The sequence below is a fragment of the Sinohyriopsis cumingii genome, chromosome 7 (assembly GCF_028554795.1).
Source record: "Sinohyriopsis cumingii isolate HCF-2022 chromosome 7, ASM2855479v2, whole genome shotgun sequence".
NCBI lineage: Eukaryota > Metazoa > Mollusca > Bivalvia > Unionida > Unionidae > Sinohyriopsis > Sinohyriopsis cumingii.
In genome coordinates, this window is record NC_142967.1 from 40,831,228 (window position 1) to 40,850,846 (window position 19,619).

The 19,619-nt window shown below is 40.9% G+C and overlaps 1 protein-coding gene across 1 annotated transcript in view; it reads left to right on the forward strand.

Moving 5' to 3' along the window:
- LOC149795087 (protein RRP5 homolog) overlaps window positions 1-19,619 on the forward strand; it is a 135,652-nt gene that overhangs the window by 40,064 nt on the left and 75,969 nt on the right. Inside the window, exon 13 of the mRNA XM_089964797.1 lies at window positions 136-196. Within this exon, the coding sequence (XP_089820923.1) occupies window positions 136-196 (61 nt within the window). The remainder of the gene's footprint in view (window positions 1-135; window positions 197-19,619) is intronic.

Genomic DNA, 19,619 nt, shown 5'->3' on the forward strand with positions numbered 1-19,619 from the left:
GGCAATACAAGAATAGGTTTGTCATCCCCTTAGGTCAGAGTTTGAGAAAATGTTTGATGACATAAATGGAGAAAAAAATGTTATGAATGCATGCTCTAAATTGTGAAATGTATATATAACTTTCTTTCATTGTAGGAGTATTCTTGAGCAGAAATATTTAAGGTTGGCAGACATAAAACCAGGAGAGATAATACAGGTAATAAGCGTTTATCCTTTGAATATGTTCCCCAATTACATTACATTAGGAATATTAGCCTGCTACCTTGTGGATCCTGCTCTACTAAAAGATGAAGTGCATCTTGTCCTGTGTATTTTTAGATAGACATAGGGTGGTAACTGTTGCCCATTACCTCCCCTTGATAAGTATTCTTGGAGAGACATAATTTACTTAAAAATTTGCTTTCACTACATTTGAGTACAGTGGAACCTTGTTACTCTGACTCTTCATTGCATGAAAGAGAGATTTCTTGTTTGTGTCTTACTCTTTACATGAAAGAGGAGATTCCTTGTTTATGTCTACTCTTCTTTACATGAAGGAGGGGAGATTCCTGGTTTATCTCTGACTCTTTATTGCATGAAAGAGAGAAGATTCCTTGTTCATGTCCAACTTTTCTTTGCCTGAAATAGGAGAGATTCCTTATTCATGTCTGCTTTTCTTTGCATGAAGGAGGAGCTACTCGTGATTCGTACCTGACTCTTCTTTACATGAAAGAGGGGAGATTCCTTGTTCATGTCTCTCTTTACATAAAAGAGGGGAGATTCCTTGTTTGTAAGTGACTATTCTTCTCATGAAAGAGGGGAGATTCCTTGTTCATGTTTGACTGTTTCCTACATGAAAGAGCAGAGATTCCTTGTTCATGCCTGACTCTACATGAAAGTGTCTAGATTCCTGGTTCATGTCTGACTCCTTGATTGAAAAATAGGAGATTCCTTGTTCATGTCTGACATTTCTTTGCATGAAAGAGATGAGCTCCCTTAGTTTAAAGACAGGATGACAGTTCATCTGTATACAGTTACTGTACTCTAAGACATTTCCTTATTTGTAGGTGAGGCACAATAGCAGCAGAGGGGGCGAATCGGACATTTTGTCCAATCGTTATTTTGCTTAATTATTACTTTCTGCAATCAACGATCTAGTATCGTCAGCGCCTGGTAAAAAAAAAACGACGACGTCGTTGGGGGATCGTCGCGTCGTCATTTGGTTTAATTAATACCTTCTGCGCGCCGATCCCCAGCGTCGTCAGCGTCCGGTAAGCACGTCGACGACCGCGTCGATGTCATCGCCCCCTCTGCTGCTTACAATGAAAGTCTTTATGATCTTACAAACAGAGTGATCACTAACTCCTCCTCTTGCAGATCAATTAGGTTATTTGACTGATCGGTAATTCTAAAATTAATTCTCGTTAAAAACCGATCATGGCATCGCATATAGACCGGATTAATCGGACTCTCAACGATTAAAAATCCCGGAGGGGCTGTTGGTGAAAATGAATAAAGGATATATCCCTGTTGAGCCTGATTTGATTGCTTGGTATCCACCTGGTAACTTCCTTCGATAGCATCACACACTAGATTAATCGCTATCACCGATGCAATATTTACGTTGTATGGAGCAATATGCCTACCATCATCTCCGTTATCGTGTCTGAGGATAGTTGATGAGGGGGTGTCCGCGGGTGGATTCTCAGGCCATCCTAGTATGGTTCTTATTGAACTGTTATAAATATCAACCATATACCCCGGTGTGCTTATTTCAATCGTCGACGATAACGTCGGTTCATGAACCGTAATAGCTATTTTTGATTCCTTTCCTGTGATTGATTTTATCCTGCGTTGAAATTCTTTATTGATTTGTTCTATTTGGTATGACCCAGTTGGTATTGTAACCTCCTCCCAGTTTGGGGTTCCATCGGGTTTATTTGTCCGTGCAAAAACCAGCGAGTTATTAGGTTGTTGTCCGTTAAATGCGTCCGCTCGGATATTAGGCCAACTGTGATATACTCGCAATTTTGCCAGCGCTATTTCCTTCACTGGAACCGGCGACGGGAAGTTCACACTGAATTCGGGTTTCGTTGACGTTATTGATATCATATTTGTTTGTACCGGAGTGGTGTTCTCCGCGATCCGCTGAAGTAATTGAAACCCTTCGGGGTTCAGCGACATTATTATTATTCGTTGTCTTTAGTGTCTAATTTCAACAACCAGGTGGTTCCGGCTTCCAGTTGAAAATCCTCGATTTTTGACATCGCGGAGCTATACAACTGGACCATCGTGGAGAATTCAACATCGGATACGAACAAATTATCAATCGATAACGAGATCAACCCGGATAATTTCGAGTAAGCGTCGGATACTATTTGATGTTTTACTGTATACTCGTTGAGTTTTTTCTGAAAACACGATGATATCTTCCTAGTGATTGCGTTGGCAACTCCAGCAACTGTTGTCATCGCGGAGACAGCGATTGGAACAGCGATCGGGGTTATCGTGGTCACCGTGGATAAAATAACACCGGCGCCAGCTACTATACCCGATACCGAGTACACGACCGCGTCGATGGCGGTTATTTTTCGGCGGTATTTTTTTATTTTTGCACGGTATTGTTCGGAAAGCGTTTTCAAGTTCGCGGAAAATTCTTTTGCGGTATCGAATCGATATTGATGTGACGTCGGTGATACCTCTGATTCAATTTCCTTGGTGGTCATTTTTATTTTAAAAGAGCTAGTGTTTTTAATTACTTAGATTCGCTACAAATTCCACATACCATGTAATGTTTGCCCTGGTTAAATTTCCATCAACGGCATAAATTGTAAACGGTTCAGTTGCGTCCTTGTCTATAATTGTTGATATTGTATTGTTAAACCCGGATGAACTCGACGATAATATATTAAACTGCATCATTGAAACCAGTGTCAGTCGATAAATGCCCTTAACAGTTGCGGTGATATTTACTGTATTCTGTGTAAGAGTCCAATCGAATGATCCATGCCGAATTGTGTATACTGTGTTGATGATGTTCTCATGAGGGGTTTTTATTTTTTCGAGTTGCTCTGCCATTCTCGGTAGTCTGTCTTTAATCGCTTCAACATCAGTTATAACTATTCCTACTCCCCGCCAACTCGCGTCTATATTATTCTTGTTCGCTGCAACATTAGTTTTGATTATTTCTATTTCCCGTGTATTCTCGGTCATACTTTTTTTGTTCGCTGCAACATCAAGTTTGATTGTTTCTATTTCATATGTATGCACGTCTATACCTTTTTTATTCGCTGCAACATCAGTTTTAATTAATCCTATTCCCCGCCAATACGCGTCTACATTTTTTTTGTTCGCTTCGACATCAGTTTTGATTGTTCCTATTTCCTGTGTATGCGCGTCCATATTATTTATGATCGTTGTAACATCAGTTTTGATTGTTTCTATTTTCCGTCCATGCGAGTCTACATTATTTATGATCGTTGCAACATTAGCGCCGATTATTTCTATTTCCCGTTCATGCGCGTCTACACTCCTTTTGTTTGTTGCAACATCAGTTTTGATTGTTTTTATTTCCTGTCCATACGCAGTGATATCATTTATAGTTATTGTAATCTCATCCGGCTTGGTATTTTTTTTACCAAAGAATTTATCAAAGTTGTCATCGATCCTGTTAACATTTTTTCGCAACGGGGGTAAATTGGCCGACATCTCCATAAGATCCGAAATAGCATTTTTTATTATTACAAGATTTGGTTCGTCTGCCGTCGGGGGTCCCCGAAAAAAACTATTGACAATGTCTCGCATTTCGCTGACGTGCGTTATCATCGACCTGAACTGTTCTCCATGAAAGTTAAATTCACCACGTAAACCCTTTAACGAATTTGACATGGTTATATAATTGTCGCCAAGTGTACTTATTTTTCCATTTATTGTCAAGATGGATTCACCCGGTTTGAGTCGTCCGTCGCCGGTATACAACGCGATAGTGTCCTCGGCGGCATCACGCTGTCGTATTAAAACGTCATTCAGCGACACATTACTGGATTTCAATTTACCCTGGCGGTCTTGAAATACAACTATTTCATCTGGGTCAACACTGGTTAAGTTCAACGTATCAGCGATTTCATCCTCAATTAGTTTTTTTATGTCATCGGTGGCGGGCGTTTCCGTGGGCTTTTTCAGCGCCGAAACCGGTCGTCCCCAGATATCAATCATTATTATTGTAAATGTTATTCTCTAAAATCCGTTGAGCTTCTACGACCCCACTAGTGTATTCGTTTACAACCACATGAGGTGGTTTTCGCGATGATGAAATCGCCGCAAGTACGTTCAATACCTCGCGGCCACATATCGGTGGGTCGCTTAATCGCTGTGTTGGCAGCGTGGAATAAAAAACCCGGGCCGAACACGCCCGGGCTGAACACGCCCGGATATACCGCATGAACTCTTTCGGCGGGGCTAACCCGTATGAATCAAAATAGACGATCGCACGCGGATCAATCGCGTATGCAACCCAATGAGTTCCCGCTCCGGAGGACCCATCGAGGTTAATTATGCCGGTTTCAATATTCCTTGGTGCCGCCGGTAATTGATCTCTCATAAAAACACCTCTGAAGTTTTTTATCGCTAGCGCGTTTGCGGCGTCTATTAAATCAAAATTAGACATTGGAGTCATAGACTCAGGAGTCATAGACTCAGGAGCCATTGACTCCCGAGTCAATAAACGGTTCCCGGTAGTCTTAGACCCTTTCCCGAGTACCATGAATACGGGGTTCCCGGTAGTCTTAGACCCTTTCCGGCCACGGGTCGTTTTTTTTTGTAGCCTTTCCCGGTTGCCTTCTTCAATGCCATCCCCGCCGCGGTACCAACGGCTCCTAACGCCGCCGCCTTAGCCACTGCTGGTGCGGCCGCGGCAATCAATGCCGGAATCGCAGCTAACAGCGGAAATATTCCACCGGTCTTTTCCATGTTTTTAATTGCTGCGGCTGAAAAATCTATTTGAACACCCTTTTTATTCTTCATCGCATCATTGAAATGTTTTATTTGACGCGCCGTCAACGATATCTTATGATTACCACCCGCCATCTGCGACGGCTTCAGCGTTATTGTGGTCCCGCATTGTTTAGCCGACTTTGATCGTAATTTCTTGACTTGACCATCAGTCAACTCTACACTGACGACACTATACGACATTTTATTGTAAACGCGTTTTGTGCTTTCAATTACATGTTTTCCACTGGCGCATCAACGATTCTCATTCGTCCACCAACACCTTCTAGCAGCATTGATTTATCGCTGAGAATGACAGCAACCGCTCTATAATTGTCACCACCCGGGGGGATTATACGAGCTCGGAAGTGTATATCAACGACGGATTGTCTCGTTAAATCAAGATGTTCCAGCGAAAAATAATAAATCGGATACAGGTTTTTAAAATCAAGTTGTGATATTTGCAAACCGGTGTCGACGTTTTGATCACGACCCATATATGACAGCAATCGATGATACACACGTGCGATATGGTTTTGACCGTAATTAAGTTGTATATCCTCAGATGGTTCCTGCTGGCCGTTTATTCTCAGCGAGACGTCAGTAACGCCTAATTGATCAAATATCATATGGCTGGATAATTGATTATCAACTCTCGTCATATCCTGCAACGCAACAAATATATGACGCGGAGCCGAAATACCTTGTTGTGATGCCAGGTTCCATGTGAATATACCATTGATATTTGATTGCTTAGTATCTGTTGTTGTTGTTAGCCAACTTAGTAATGATTTTCCTCCCTGCTCCATGAAGGATAGCAATCGTGCCTCTGTGGTAATGGATGGAGTCAACACCGGCATCCACAATGACATTTTAGTTAAAACGACTTTACCAGGGTCATTATTTGGATTTGCAGTATCCGCTGGAATTCTCCAAATTGCATTTCTATCATCACCTTTTCGCACAAGTACCACGGTATGCTTTGCTCCGTAGATAACTTTTCGCACGTTCCTACAAAATCCAAATATATGATGCAGTGGAATCGCGCATGAGAAAGATCTACGCGGTCCTGTTAACATTGATATGCGTGTTACGGCTCCGATGTTGAAATTAGGATCGCTGTTTATAATCATATTCTCAATATCAGCATCAGCGTCACCAGCATTTTTTTTTGGTCGTCTTACCACAAATTGCGAGTTTCCGGCAGTGTTTCTAGTATCCTTTGCAAACATCATAGATGGACCCGCTGATCTTGTGTAATCGTCGGAATATCTTGCTAGCCCGATTATTGTTGTAGCAACATCAACATCGCGTTCTATAGACTCGATCTCTCGCCCGTCAATGAGATATTTTGCGCTCTCAAACAGCGCCATTACGCCGTTATTGACTAAGCCAACTTTGGTACCATCTGGATACGGTGCTGGTACAGCAGGAGTATCGGCCTCTGTTACAAGTTCTCCTTCGATTTCAATAAACGCTTCACACGGTAAAAAGTATTTACTGGTATCATGGACTTGAAGTTCAATTCGCGATCGTATGTCGGGTTGTACTGCATAATAGGAATAAAATTGATAATTACGGACGGAATCATCCTTGTGCACTGGTGCGTCCATATCAAACGCCGGGTCAGCTGTTCGTTTAAACATTTTATTTAATAATACGCTGATGCATCTAAATCATCGTCGTCGTTTTAAACCACTCCCCGCTATTATGTTTGCGGTGTCATCTTGATTACTGTTTACCAACGACTCTAGTTTTTCTTCCACGGCGTTATTTATTACTTTACTGACATTCGCAGGCATCACTGTCGTTGATGGCATCTGTTTTTTTCTTGAAAATCTCTTGGATTTCACCAACGACATTAGTTTGTCCCGCGCGGCTGAAAGCGCCTTTCCGGCAACATCTCCAATAGCACTAATTCCCTTATCACGAATAACATCAATAGCCTTCATTCCTAATTGTTTGGCTAACGGCGCTACTTTTGGAGCCATTCTTGTAAATAACCCCGCAATGGTGCTACCGAGACCATCTCCATAGTACGCACGGTAAACAGGCAATCGCGAGTTTACCACGTAGACGAGTACTGGTTTATCGTGATTGTAGTGTATGATCATCCTTATTAAAAACACCAGTTTTCCAATTAATCATCCACGAGTTCGTCTATGAGCGTTCGATATGTATTAATGTCTATGATACCGCCTGCAAATAACCGCTTGCAAATATCAGCAGCCTCATTGATTATTTCCGTAGAGTTATTTCCGGCTCGTTTTCCTCCAATTAATACCTCTAGCCGTGATATATCACTGAGAACACTATTAGGGCAGGTAACACTAGCGTTTTCAACTAGACCACTACCACTTGGATACCCCTCTCCGCTTGTTTTTTTAGAACCAGCTTTTTTTTGACGTTTTTCTCGGACTTCTTCTTTTTGCTGTTGTAGTATTTCTTGTTGTTGTCGTATATCATAATCATCAATTCCTTTTTTAAATTCTTTATATCCTAATTCTTTTGTATCCAAGCGATCAATCTCTTTATTCGTTTTATACAACCAATTAACCCAGTCATCTCGTTTTATATTACTGTTTTTATACTCGTCTTTTAAAAAGTTTTTTCTTGAATAATAGCTTTGAGCGGCAAAATTACCAAAAACCCTATACTCGTCGGATTTCAGTAATTGAGGTCGTTTTATTTGTGCTATAGCCCCTTCAGTGAGTTTATCTATAAAGGGAATTCCTTTTTGAGTGGAAATTTTTTGAAGTTCACCAACATCACCCTGTTCAGAATCATCAATATCAGCTAATCGTTCATACTCTCGTTGGGTTTTTATATCACTGGAAAGTTGTTTTATCCGTTGCTGTGTTTGTTCTGTCTCTGCTGCTATCTTTTCAAGTACAGGAAGAAGAGGCGCCTCTTTCCGTTCGCCCTCCTTAGGAATATCCCCGTATATTGCTCGTTCTGTTGCAGCTGTAACATCCTTAGTCGCTTTAGTTACCGGGGCAAAGAGTTGTTCGCTTCCAACAGTAAAATCGGTTTGCATTTGTTGTCGCGTTTGAAGTTTCTCTCTCACTCTGTCTCGTAACGGTATGAACATTTTAAGCGCTGCTAGCCGCTCTCTGGCTAGCCGAGTAGTAAGTGATTCACCTACCATTATTGTAAATTGATCCGCAATTTTCTAATTTTCCGCCGAGTGTACCATCGGGGGCTCCACGGAGTTTTCGTCTATAATCCTTCTAATGTTTTTGATCTTACTAGAAATCTCCCGGCGTCGTTCATAAACACGTCCGAGTTTTTTTCGTATTATTTCAACGGCAGTAAATAGTCCAATGAATGCATTTGCGTCATTGTGGTACAGGTTCTCATTAATCGTATGTTGTAATCGTTTTATAAAAAAGTACTCGCGGGCCAGGGTAAAACGCCCCCGTTTCGACTGTTCGTTAATAATCTCATAATCGGATAATATTTTTTCACTGTCGAGACCATCAGATAATTCAATTCCTTGATTTTTTAATTTTGAAATCTCAGTTAATATATTATTGATGTCTTCGATATTCATTATTCTTATAAAACATCTTATTTCTAATATCAAAAATTTTAATAAAATTATTGGGGCCATTTTTGACCCCGTTTTTTGTATGGACAGTACAATGCCGTAGATCTCCACTCGAGTGTTGTGGCAGATTGCAGGCATACATGGACGGTACAATACCGTAGATCTCCACTCGAGTGTTGTGGCAGATTACAGGCATATACATATACTTAATTAAGGACATTCACATCTTGGAACCCCAAAGCATACATCTCCGGGAGGGAGGCCTAGGGTGACAAACGTCATCGTAGACCGCCCAGAAGATATGCTTGGGGGACATCACTACATGTACTTAATTAAGGATGAATATATTTACAATGAAATGATTGATGGATGATGGGACGGCACAAGACAGCACAAACATAAAACGGCGGGGCGGAACTCTACGGCCAATTCAACCAATCAAAAGCAACCCAATTAAATTAACCCGGTTGCATGATTGTGAACAAAAGACAACCACACGCCCGGGTCAAGAGCGTGGGTTAGTTTTGATTAGTTGAATTGGCTTTCGAAAGCCCCAGGCTTATAACGAGTCATCTTGTATATAAAGTGACTAATACAGCGGCGTCAGTCACAAGGTGTGTGTTAATTTGAATTCCCTTGAATCGTTAAACCCTTAAATACTTATTAATGGTGTTTCACGGTATTTAAATGAAACCAAATATTTGAATAAAACATTAAAAAAAAGAATACAGCTGTTAGATAATAGCGTGTATTTCATTAGTTTTCATCGTAAAATGATTAATTAATCGCAACATTAATTGGACTTCAAGGGATGCAACATTAATTAGACTTCAAGGGACGTAACTCTTGTCATGCGACGCTATCACAAAACGAGTTATCTCCCTTTGATGTTATATATGAAAATCGAATTCTATGACCCGTCTTTTTTGAGATCGCTGTTTGATATATTCGTTCTGCAACAAATTGTATTGAGGCGATACAAATGTCAAAATATTTTCCTGCCTCATTCATGGAGTGAAATATTTTTTCCTCGTAAGTTGTTGTATCAAATGACTTTACGGGTTTTGCTTTCTTTGAGTATTTACCAGTTTGGCCTTTTTTACTATTTTCACTCTGAGAGATGGCTTGCAGATTACACAGTCTATTATTTTGATAATTAGAATCAATGTGATCAATAACGAGACTATCTTTGATCAATCCGTGGAAACATTCATAGATGATTCTGTGACAGAGATATTTTTTCCCTCCAGCAGTAAACATCAAATATCCGTGATTGTTTTTCCATCCAACCGGCTTCTTCAGTCTACGATTTCTAACAATGCCGTCGCGAGATGCCTCGTAATTGACGAGCAGGGGATGCGGCTGAAATTCTTGGTCCATTTGTATAATAATACTACTTGTCTAATTTATTATTTGGTTTAATTATGAATCTTTCAACGTAGTCTTGGGGGGTTTTGATGACGAAGTCGGCGGTGGGGTTGATGACGGCGTTTTTAATTCGCTTGTCATAATAGCGTTTTAGTTCCCTGTATCGCTTTCCGCCACAATTGATACACAACTGTGATTTTCCTCTTACACCGACGTGGCAAACCAAGCACGGGAGGGGGCCAAGAGAACCATTACGAACGCTTTGTAAATGATACCCGCAGAATTCACCTCTACATGATTTATTGCACGGGGTTGTCGACCCAATCATCAACCATTTGCAGTGATTCATTATACTATATTCTTTCATTTAAATACTTGTTTTAATTATATGGATGAGTTCGAGAGATTGGCAGCAATTAAGCCCCGGAAAAATATTAGGTTTAATCTCGATAGAGTCCTCAAGGACACACCAAAAGCGTTAATAAACGATAAAACCCTGTTGAGTAAAATACGCGATTGTATCAATGAATTCAAGCGTGATGGCGCATCTCACAGTTGGTCAACATTTCGAATTGATGGCATTGTTGATGCTACCATGAACGACAACCGCGCAGCAATGATAATATCACAACTTGACGGTAAAAGGTATTTCTTCAGAGTAAAATTCATTGTCCGGGTGGAATCAGGCGATTGGATCATGCGTGATAAATTTGAACCAGTTCTCAGCGACAAGAAAACAGTCACTGTCAGCCGCGACTCCAAGCCGGGGTTGTTAACCGGAATTGACAAACCATACTATGAACGAGCGTATCCTGAAACAGCAGTTGTTTATGGAATATACCCGTTAAATAAGAAACCTGATATCGGAAAACTGAAACCGATGAAACAGTCAACCGGGATAAATTGTGTAGCAGAACGAATAATAGAGCATTTTACAAATGCGTGTCGAGGAAACAAATTGACTGATTTACGACGCAGCAAAATCAACCAGTGGGAACTAACCGTAAAAGAGCGTGGAGCAACCATCAGCGACATAGCGAGATTAGAAACATCGCTGAGATTTCCAATAACCGTTACAACGATAACCGGTGAAGTATTATACGAATCGAAGTATAAATCGAAGGGAGCCCCAATCAAAATTATTGATCATAACGAACACGCATGGACGCCCGTGATCACAATATTTCCACGGGATAGAACAGTAAAGTATATACCCGAAGAATTCCTGGGAGAACAATTCTCCAAGGACGGTTTTCTCGCGGAGAGGAAACTATTTGATGCTATTGCTTGCTTGTGTAAAAATGACCCTGTATCAATGTGGTTACTTCGCAGCGCTGAAAACGATGCGGATACCTTTGATCAGTTTGTAAGACCAAACGGTGAATTATATCGCACTGAAGCATTTCACAACAGGATGAAAAAAACCGCCATAGAATTTGAGGAGCATGATGAACAACTGCTAACAAATTGTTTTACGATTCCATCGGTTGTAGCTCATGTTGCAGCAAGGAAAAATGCGTGGAGACCAACGCGCAGGGAATTTCTACCGGATGTACAATCCAGTTGTTTGGAATACTATCACGGTGGACTATGGAACACTGAATACAACCGCGACGCTATGATCTCGGTTGATATGGTTGCCTGTTATCCAGCGAGTTTTCTCGGGTATGGATCCGCCGCTGAGTACTTTAGACGATTTGGACACCCCAGTCATGAAATGACTCGTGTTGCTATTAATGGACCACTGCCTGATTTTGATTTAACCGGATTCGCTCGCATAGTATCATTTGAATTCGCGGCAGGACTCCATCGCTGTTGCTATATTTGGATCGGTAGACACATGGCTGAAAAGAAGTGGCTGCCAATAGCGCTGCTACGGTATATGATTGATTGTAGCATGCTAGTTTCGTTGATTGTCAGTGACGCGATTATATCATACCGGGCACAGACTGAAGTCTGGTTACCAGAACCGGAGCGTCTAGATAGCATAATTGACGAGTCCAGAAAGCGCATTGATGCCGACGAGGAATATATCATCGAATGGTCCAGGAGGATATTTAACCAACGAAACCGCGAGGGAAAAGATCTCGGTAGAAGAATAATTGGTAAGTTCACACAAGGTGGAAAAAACCACGACTACAAACGATATTGCTCACGGCTGATTATAGATGACGCAGAATATGATTTCGTAATCAAGGACGCAGTGGCAAAAAATAGATACGTGAACTGCAAAACAGCTTTCTTGTCCAATGGAACAAGGTTGGGTACAGTTGTTACCTACAGCGACGGAGACAGCCCGGCGTATCCACATTTGAGGGCGTCTATGCTGGGTTATGCCGCTATCAATTTATTCTCGATGATAAATAGATTCCCCGATACCGCGGTTAGAGTAGCCGTTGATTCATTTTATATTGACGTAGCGTATAAGGGAAACGTAGCCGAGTTTACTAGTCCGGACGAGAGTTGGGGTACATGGAGAATTAAAAATGAAATACGACGCGATTATTCCCCGTCAGCAGATGTCACCGTTGAGAACAACTACTTACGCGGTGATAAATTGTCAGAATGGTCTAATGCACCATCGTGTTCTGATCCAATTTGTAGACACAAGACGGTTTATTTAAGCGGCTGTGGCGGGTCAGGAAAGACGACTCGGGCAATTGAATTATTTCGAACGCGGGCAAGTATAATCGTGCTTACACCGACTCATAGACTAGCGCGAGAGATAAAACAATGAAATGTTGACGCCGTTACTTATCACAGCTTCTTTCGATACAGCGGCGGTGAGTGGACTCCTGATCGAATGGGTGAAAAATTTATTCCCGACATTATCATCTGGGATGAGATATGTACTGTTTCGTTAGATACTTTACAAATGTTTCTTGAGTGGTTGCTGCGCGCGAATACAGCGGTAATCATGTGTGGGGACCATGGCCAACCACCACCATTTGTCGGCGAGGGTCCACATGATTGGTTAAGGGGTTTTGTGGACTATTATGAAGAAACCGATACTGATTACCGAGCACTTGATGAACAACTGCGCGAGGTTAAGAAATTAATCAGATTACAGCCGGATAGAATTCAATGTGAAATAATCCGCGAGGTGATTCCGGAAACGCCGTTGAATGAATTCTGGGAAACATGGAGACCAAACGATTTGATTGTAGCGAGTAGAAAGATAGTCAGAGACACACTTCAGCGGAAGTTGTTTACGTTGCATAAGGAAAAGTTTCCAACGCGTCCAGTGCCGTTATGTTATAGACCCGCGGACACACGGCGGCAGAACATTGAAGTTGAAATTCCAGGCCGGACAGAAAAACAAATTCTCGTGCTGAATGATATCGTGCTCGTTGATATCAGCGTCGTCGAGGACGCGCTACGTGCTGATAAATCCCCGTGGACGCTAGGATACGCAACAACAATACATTCCTCGCAGGGACTAACCATCACGGACACAATTGTTTGGATAGTTGATAATCGCATCGAATGGTCGAATCTAGTCTATCTTGCAGTGTCCAGAGTACGAAGGATAAATCAGCTTCGAAGAATTGTTATTGACGAAGCCACCGACGAAGCCGGCGACAAAGTCACCATCGATGCAAGCGTCATTGATAGAAAACTCTCGGGTTACCGCCAACAGGATAAAAAAAAACAGCGGCGTTTTGATATTGATGCCGAATTAATAATCTCGCTACGACAACAACAGAATAATCACTGCGCGAGTTGCAATTGTATAATGAGTTGGCGTTATTCGGATAAAGACACTCGCCAATTTACCGTGGATAGGATCGATAACAGTCTCGGTCATGTCAAAAACAATGTGAAGTTGACCTGTCTTGAGTGCAATAGACGCAACGGCGCTAGTTAAGACCACGTGGGGGCAATTGAGTATCGTTAGGTATCACTTGTAGTTGCTCGCGTGTAAATCCGCGCTGAGGAGCAGTTGAATCCAGTCTATAGATCGGTGGCCTACCAGTTGATCGTGTTATCGTTGATATGTTATGTGTGGTAACACTCCAAATAGGATCGGTAGCCCTTTTTTTACCGCCTTCAAGCTCTCCTGGTTCATACAGATATCTCACGGTGACATCGCCAAGAATCGGCTTAGAAACGCTATTTATTTTTAATTTTCCGGGTATATACTCGTATTTAATCGCGTCGCTGGGCTTCATGTTGATTACTCGGGTAATCTCGTTATTTAACGCTGCAATTACACCTGGCAACCTTTTAACCCATTCACGAGATCGTTTTTCTTGGATAAATTCCTTCGCGTATTGATATCCAAATAACCGTTCAGCGAGAGTCCGATTGAATCGTTCAACAATTGCCTGATCACGATGTAGCGCAGTATGACCTCGTCGTATCGCGACGCTATGATGTTTTAGCGTTGATAAAACAGCGCCGCGAAATTCACTACCAGGATCAACTTGTAATAGATTTGGCCAGCGCAGAGGGCCTCTTCGATAAATTCTTTCAAACGCAGCGGCTACTTCAGTTGCCGACTTTGTTTTTAACGGCTCCGCTTGTTTGTATCGACTCGCAACATCAACTACGGTTAGCGCGTATTTGTAACCGTTGTCATGCGGCAAAAATAGTATATCAGCCTGATGAACTTCATTAGGTACGCTGACATCAAAGCGCGAGAAGTTGATTTGTTTAGGCGGTGGTAGATAGATTTGCCATATAGCCTGTTTGGATAACCAATTAGCCGCAGTGGTCTTTGTTACCTTTGCAGCGCTTGCAAGCTTACCAATTGCGGCCTTCCCCTTCCAGTATCCTCTCGGAGAATAATAGATGGATTCCATGTTGTTATTATAAACGCTATCGTTTTCAATTACCAGCGCCAGAAGCTCCGCTTCCAATCATTAATTTACCTTTCATAGCCGATTTTACCAACCATGAGGCCAATTTTTCTTTGACGGATTTATCAGGAATAGCATTTAATGCGTGAATTAATTTTACATCCGCGATATGACGCTGTTGCAGATCGCTACTTTTGTAAGCAACATCATGAACATGACACGCCTTATCGATAGCGTTTATTGGATACTCACCGGGTTTGGGCTGATTTTGATCATCGAGTCTGATATCTAATCGTGTTCCGGGGCCACAGTAGCTATATCCTGGGAGGTGTTTTTCTCCTGGATACTTTGCCCACGGGGTTCCGGGGAGTTTTGCCAATTTGGCTGCGATGTCACCTCCTCGCTTTTTTTTAAAACATCCCCGGGTTTAATAGAAATAAATCTAAATTTCTTTGTACCGCATTGTACGCACTTACCAGTAAGCGCCGATCTGTTATTTCTTGTTGTAGCGGTTGTCATATCATTTGTGCCAGTACGCACTCTGCACTTCACACAATATAGATCCATAATTTATGTATAGAGATATGAATATAATTGATTTTTCGGCGACTAAAACGAGAGAACCAGTTAAGCATGTTGCAGCGTTACCAAACTCGATCCGGATGATTATCATCGGACCATCTGGATCCGGCAAGACGCAATTGTTACTCAATTTAATAATGAGATGGATGAAGTGGGATAAGTTGTATTTGGTTGCTCCTAGCGTAGATGATCAACGATGCTACGAGGTGCTGAAAGATTTCAACGAGAATGCATCAGCGATCGCTAAAAAAAATGTTATTGAGTTTATTACGGATATCAATGATGCACCGGGTATTGATGATATTGATGGCGACGTTAACAATCTAGTCGTGTACGATGATGTTATGTTAGACAATCAAAAAAACCCAGCTAGAATATTTTCCAGAGGCAGGCATAAAAACACTGACGTGATATATGTCACTCAACGATACACTCAGATTCCAAAAGTAATTAGAGACAACTGTAATATTCTTGCTGTGTTCAACGGCGTTGATACACACACGCTACGAAATATTTGGCAGACATGGTGCGGCGGTGACATGGACTTTAATACTTTTCGAAACTTTTTTAGTCATGCTCAGTCGACCCCACATGGATTCGTAACGATAAATTTACATGATCCTCGGACACGATATCGTATCGGACTTGACCAAATATTCGGTTAGTTGTAAATAATTTTCATTGTAAATAACCACTTAGCAGCAGAGGGGGCGATGACATCGACGCGGTCGTCGACGTGCTTACCGGACGCTGACGACGCTGGGGATCGGCGCGCAGAAGGTATTAATTAAACCAAATGACGACGCGACGATCCCCCAACGACGTCGTCGTTTTTTTTTTACCAGGCGCTGACGATACTAGATCGTTGATTGCAGAAAGTAATAATTAAGCAAAATAACGATTGGACAAAATGTCCGATTCGCCCCCTCTGCTGCTACAATATCACATTTAAAAAAAAATTATTATTATTTGCTTTTTTCATGAGGTTTTCTTTATGTGACAGACTTGCAGCTACTTCTGCAGTGCAAGATTCAGAGCAGGTGGTCAGTATTTTACTACTCAAATAAGCAGTGCTGTGTAGCATGTATCAGTCGACCCCATGAAACTTCCACAAACAGTCAGCTTCTAGATTTATCCTACTCTGGTACATACAACATATGACTTCTACACAGTCTGCTTAACTTTCAACCACTCAGTAACATATAGATTCTAGTTTCCACACACAGTCTGCTTCAAACTTTTTCCCACTAGGCAACTTGTAGTTTGTAATTTGTAACAGCTTGCAATTTTTCCAGTCAGCTTTTTACTTTTTTCCCACTGGGTGACATACATCATGTAATTTCAACACACATTTAGAGTGATATACAGCATATAATTTCTGCACACTAAGTGACATATAATTCCACACACCATGTAACTTATAGCGTATAATTTTCACAGGCCAAGTGACATACAACATATAAGTTCCACATGCCAAGTGGCATACAGTATATAGTTTCCACACACCAAGTGACATACCACAAATAGCTTCCACACACCAAGTGACATACAGCATGTTATTTCTAAATACCAAGTGAACTGCTCCAGTGGCCTAGTGGTTAGAGTGTCCACCTAGGAAGCGGGAGGTCGTGGGTTCGAACCCTGGCAGAGTCATACCAAAGACTTATAAAAATGGTATTAACAGCTGCCTCGATAGGTGCTCAGCATTAAGAGGTTAGTGTTAGGACTGGTCGGCCTGGCATCAGGATAATGTGACTGGGTGGGACATCATGCTACATGTATGCGGCATGAAGCCCCAGTGCTAGACATAACTATAAACTGCCACACTCCAGACATCATAGTGATATGACTGAAAAATTGTTACAGCTCCATTAAAGATCCTAATCACACACAAACACACACCAATTGAGATACCAAATATAATTTCCACACCAAGTGGCATACAGCATATAATTTCCACACCAAGTGGCATACAGCATATAATTTCCACACACCAAGTGAGATATATCATATAATTTACACACCATTTAACATACAGCATATAATTTCCACATACCAAGTGACATTATGATATGTAATTTCCACATACATTTTGACATACAGCATATAATTTCCACACTATTTAACATACAGCATATAGTTTCCACACCAAGTGATATACAGCATATAATTTCCACAACAAGTGACATAAAGCATATAATTTCCACACACCAAGTGACATACAGCATACAATTTGCACACACCAAGTGACATACAGCATACAATTTGCACACACCAAGTGACATACAGCATACAATTTGCACACACCAAGTGACATACGGCATACAATTTGCACATACCAAGTGACATACAGCATACAATTTGCACACCAAGTGACATACAGCATACAGTTTGCACACCAAGTGACATAAAGCATATAATTTCCACACACCAAGTGATATTTTTCCCTGGGTAGAATGGTTGGCAGAGCATTGGACTAAAAGTGCAAGTGTCGCAGGTTTGATATTTGCCCAGTCCAGTGCAGGTTGACTGTTCTGGAACTTCCACAGGGAGGTGTTTAGGTCCTATTTCCTCAGCATTATACAGCCAATAATATTTATAAAGTGCCATTAAAACCAAGAAAAAAATGATTTCTTTATTCAGCAACATACAGCATGCATTTTCCACACACATTCAGGTTATAACTTTTTCCCACCTACCCTCATAACATTTTGAATAAAATTATGCCAGCACGCTTTACTGCATTGAGCTGGAGATGAGTGCACTTCCTTTTTCTCAAAATCTTCATAGTACAAGATGCAAGAAAGATGGCTTGATAAGAGGAAATATTGTCAAAGCCTTTTATTAACATTATAATTTTCAAAATCTACCATATTTACCGCATATGTTGGGACACGATAAAAAAATTATTTTTTTTCCTGTCCCAGAACTTATGGTGAAACATTTTTTCACTTTGGTCATATGTCCCAAGACTTAAGAAACGAAATAAAATTGTATTGCATTTGTGCTTCCCCCCACCCCACTGTACGTTGCAATAAAATAGATAAATAAAACATTGAATTGATAATAAAAAGAAAGAAACTAACCTTGTGTTGTTATCATTTATTCCTTTTTTTCAACATGAGCATTTAAGAATAAAATATTTCCACGAAATCCGTAAGCATAGGATTCCATACTGTAGCGTGTATCAATTATGTCCGATACCACACACCACGTTGTTCACATGAACATTGAGAAGCAATCGTGTGTGGTTGTGCTCCAAAGTCTGAACATGTTATCTGACTGAAAACTGGAGCCAACAAAATCACAAACAAGAGGGAAGTAGTCAACCGATATCTTGAAGACGCCATTCACGCATGACACGGTGTTGGGTGCAAAATAATCAAGATTGAATTATATCCAGGTCAACTGTATGACAGTATGTCGCAAATAAAAACGATCATTTGAAAACACATTCACTCGAGTACAAGTGACAATCTTTTCACCAGCTCGGGTTACAAAATTATCCTTACTATTTACCCGCAGACATCAATGCTCCTTTGTATTAATTGTAACCACAGATGCCAAGCACATAGAAGTCCTGGTGGTGAATAAACACGACTGGCAGCAATCAGTTAACTCTTTCTTTGAACCTACCGACAGGACATCAAAGACAAAAGGTGATTTTTATTACAAAGCAAGCCGATCTCAGAAGCCGACTTTGATTACTTTTGTTTGTTTGTAAAGGATATCAATACAAAGGTTATTTTATTGCAAAGCAAGCCGACATCGGAAGCTGACTGGATTTTGTGAAGTGAGCTGATTTTTTTATATATATTTTTTTTTTTAATATACAAAGACGGCCGAGATATGGAAGCAAACTTGGGTTTCTTTTCAATTATATTCACGGGAATTTTGAAAATAAATTGAAACAATGGAACAAATTTTGACGCAGTATAGTGCTTTGTGCACAGATGTCGATGAATTCGCAAACGAGAGGGAAATAATCAACCGATATATTGAAGACAACTGCCACTCATTGCACGGTGTTAGGTTCAAAATAGCCAAGAATAATTTTTATCCAGGTCTACTGTATGACAGTATCTCGCAAAAAAAAAATCATTATTTAAAAACACATTCACTTGAGTGCAAGTGAAAATCTTTAAGCCGGCGCGGGTTACAAAAGTATCATTACTATTTATCCGCAGACATCAGTGCACCTTTGTAATAATTACTACAAAAAATGCCAAACACATATAAGCCCTGGTGGTAAATAAACACAGCTGGCAGCCAACAGTAAACTTCTTCTTTGAACTTACCGACAGGACATCAAAGACAAAGGTTATTTTTATCACAAAGCAAGCCAACAT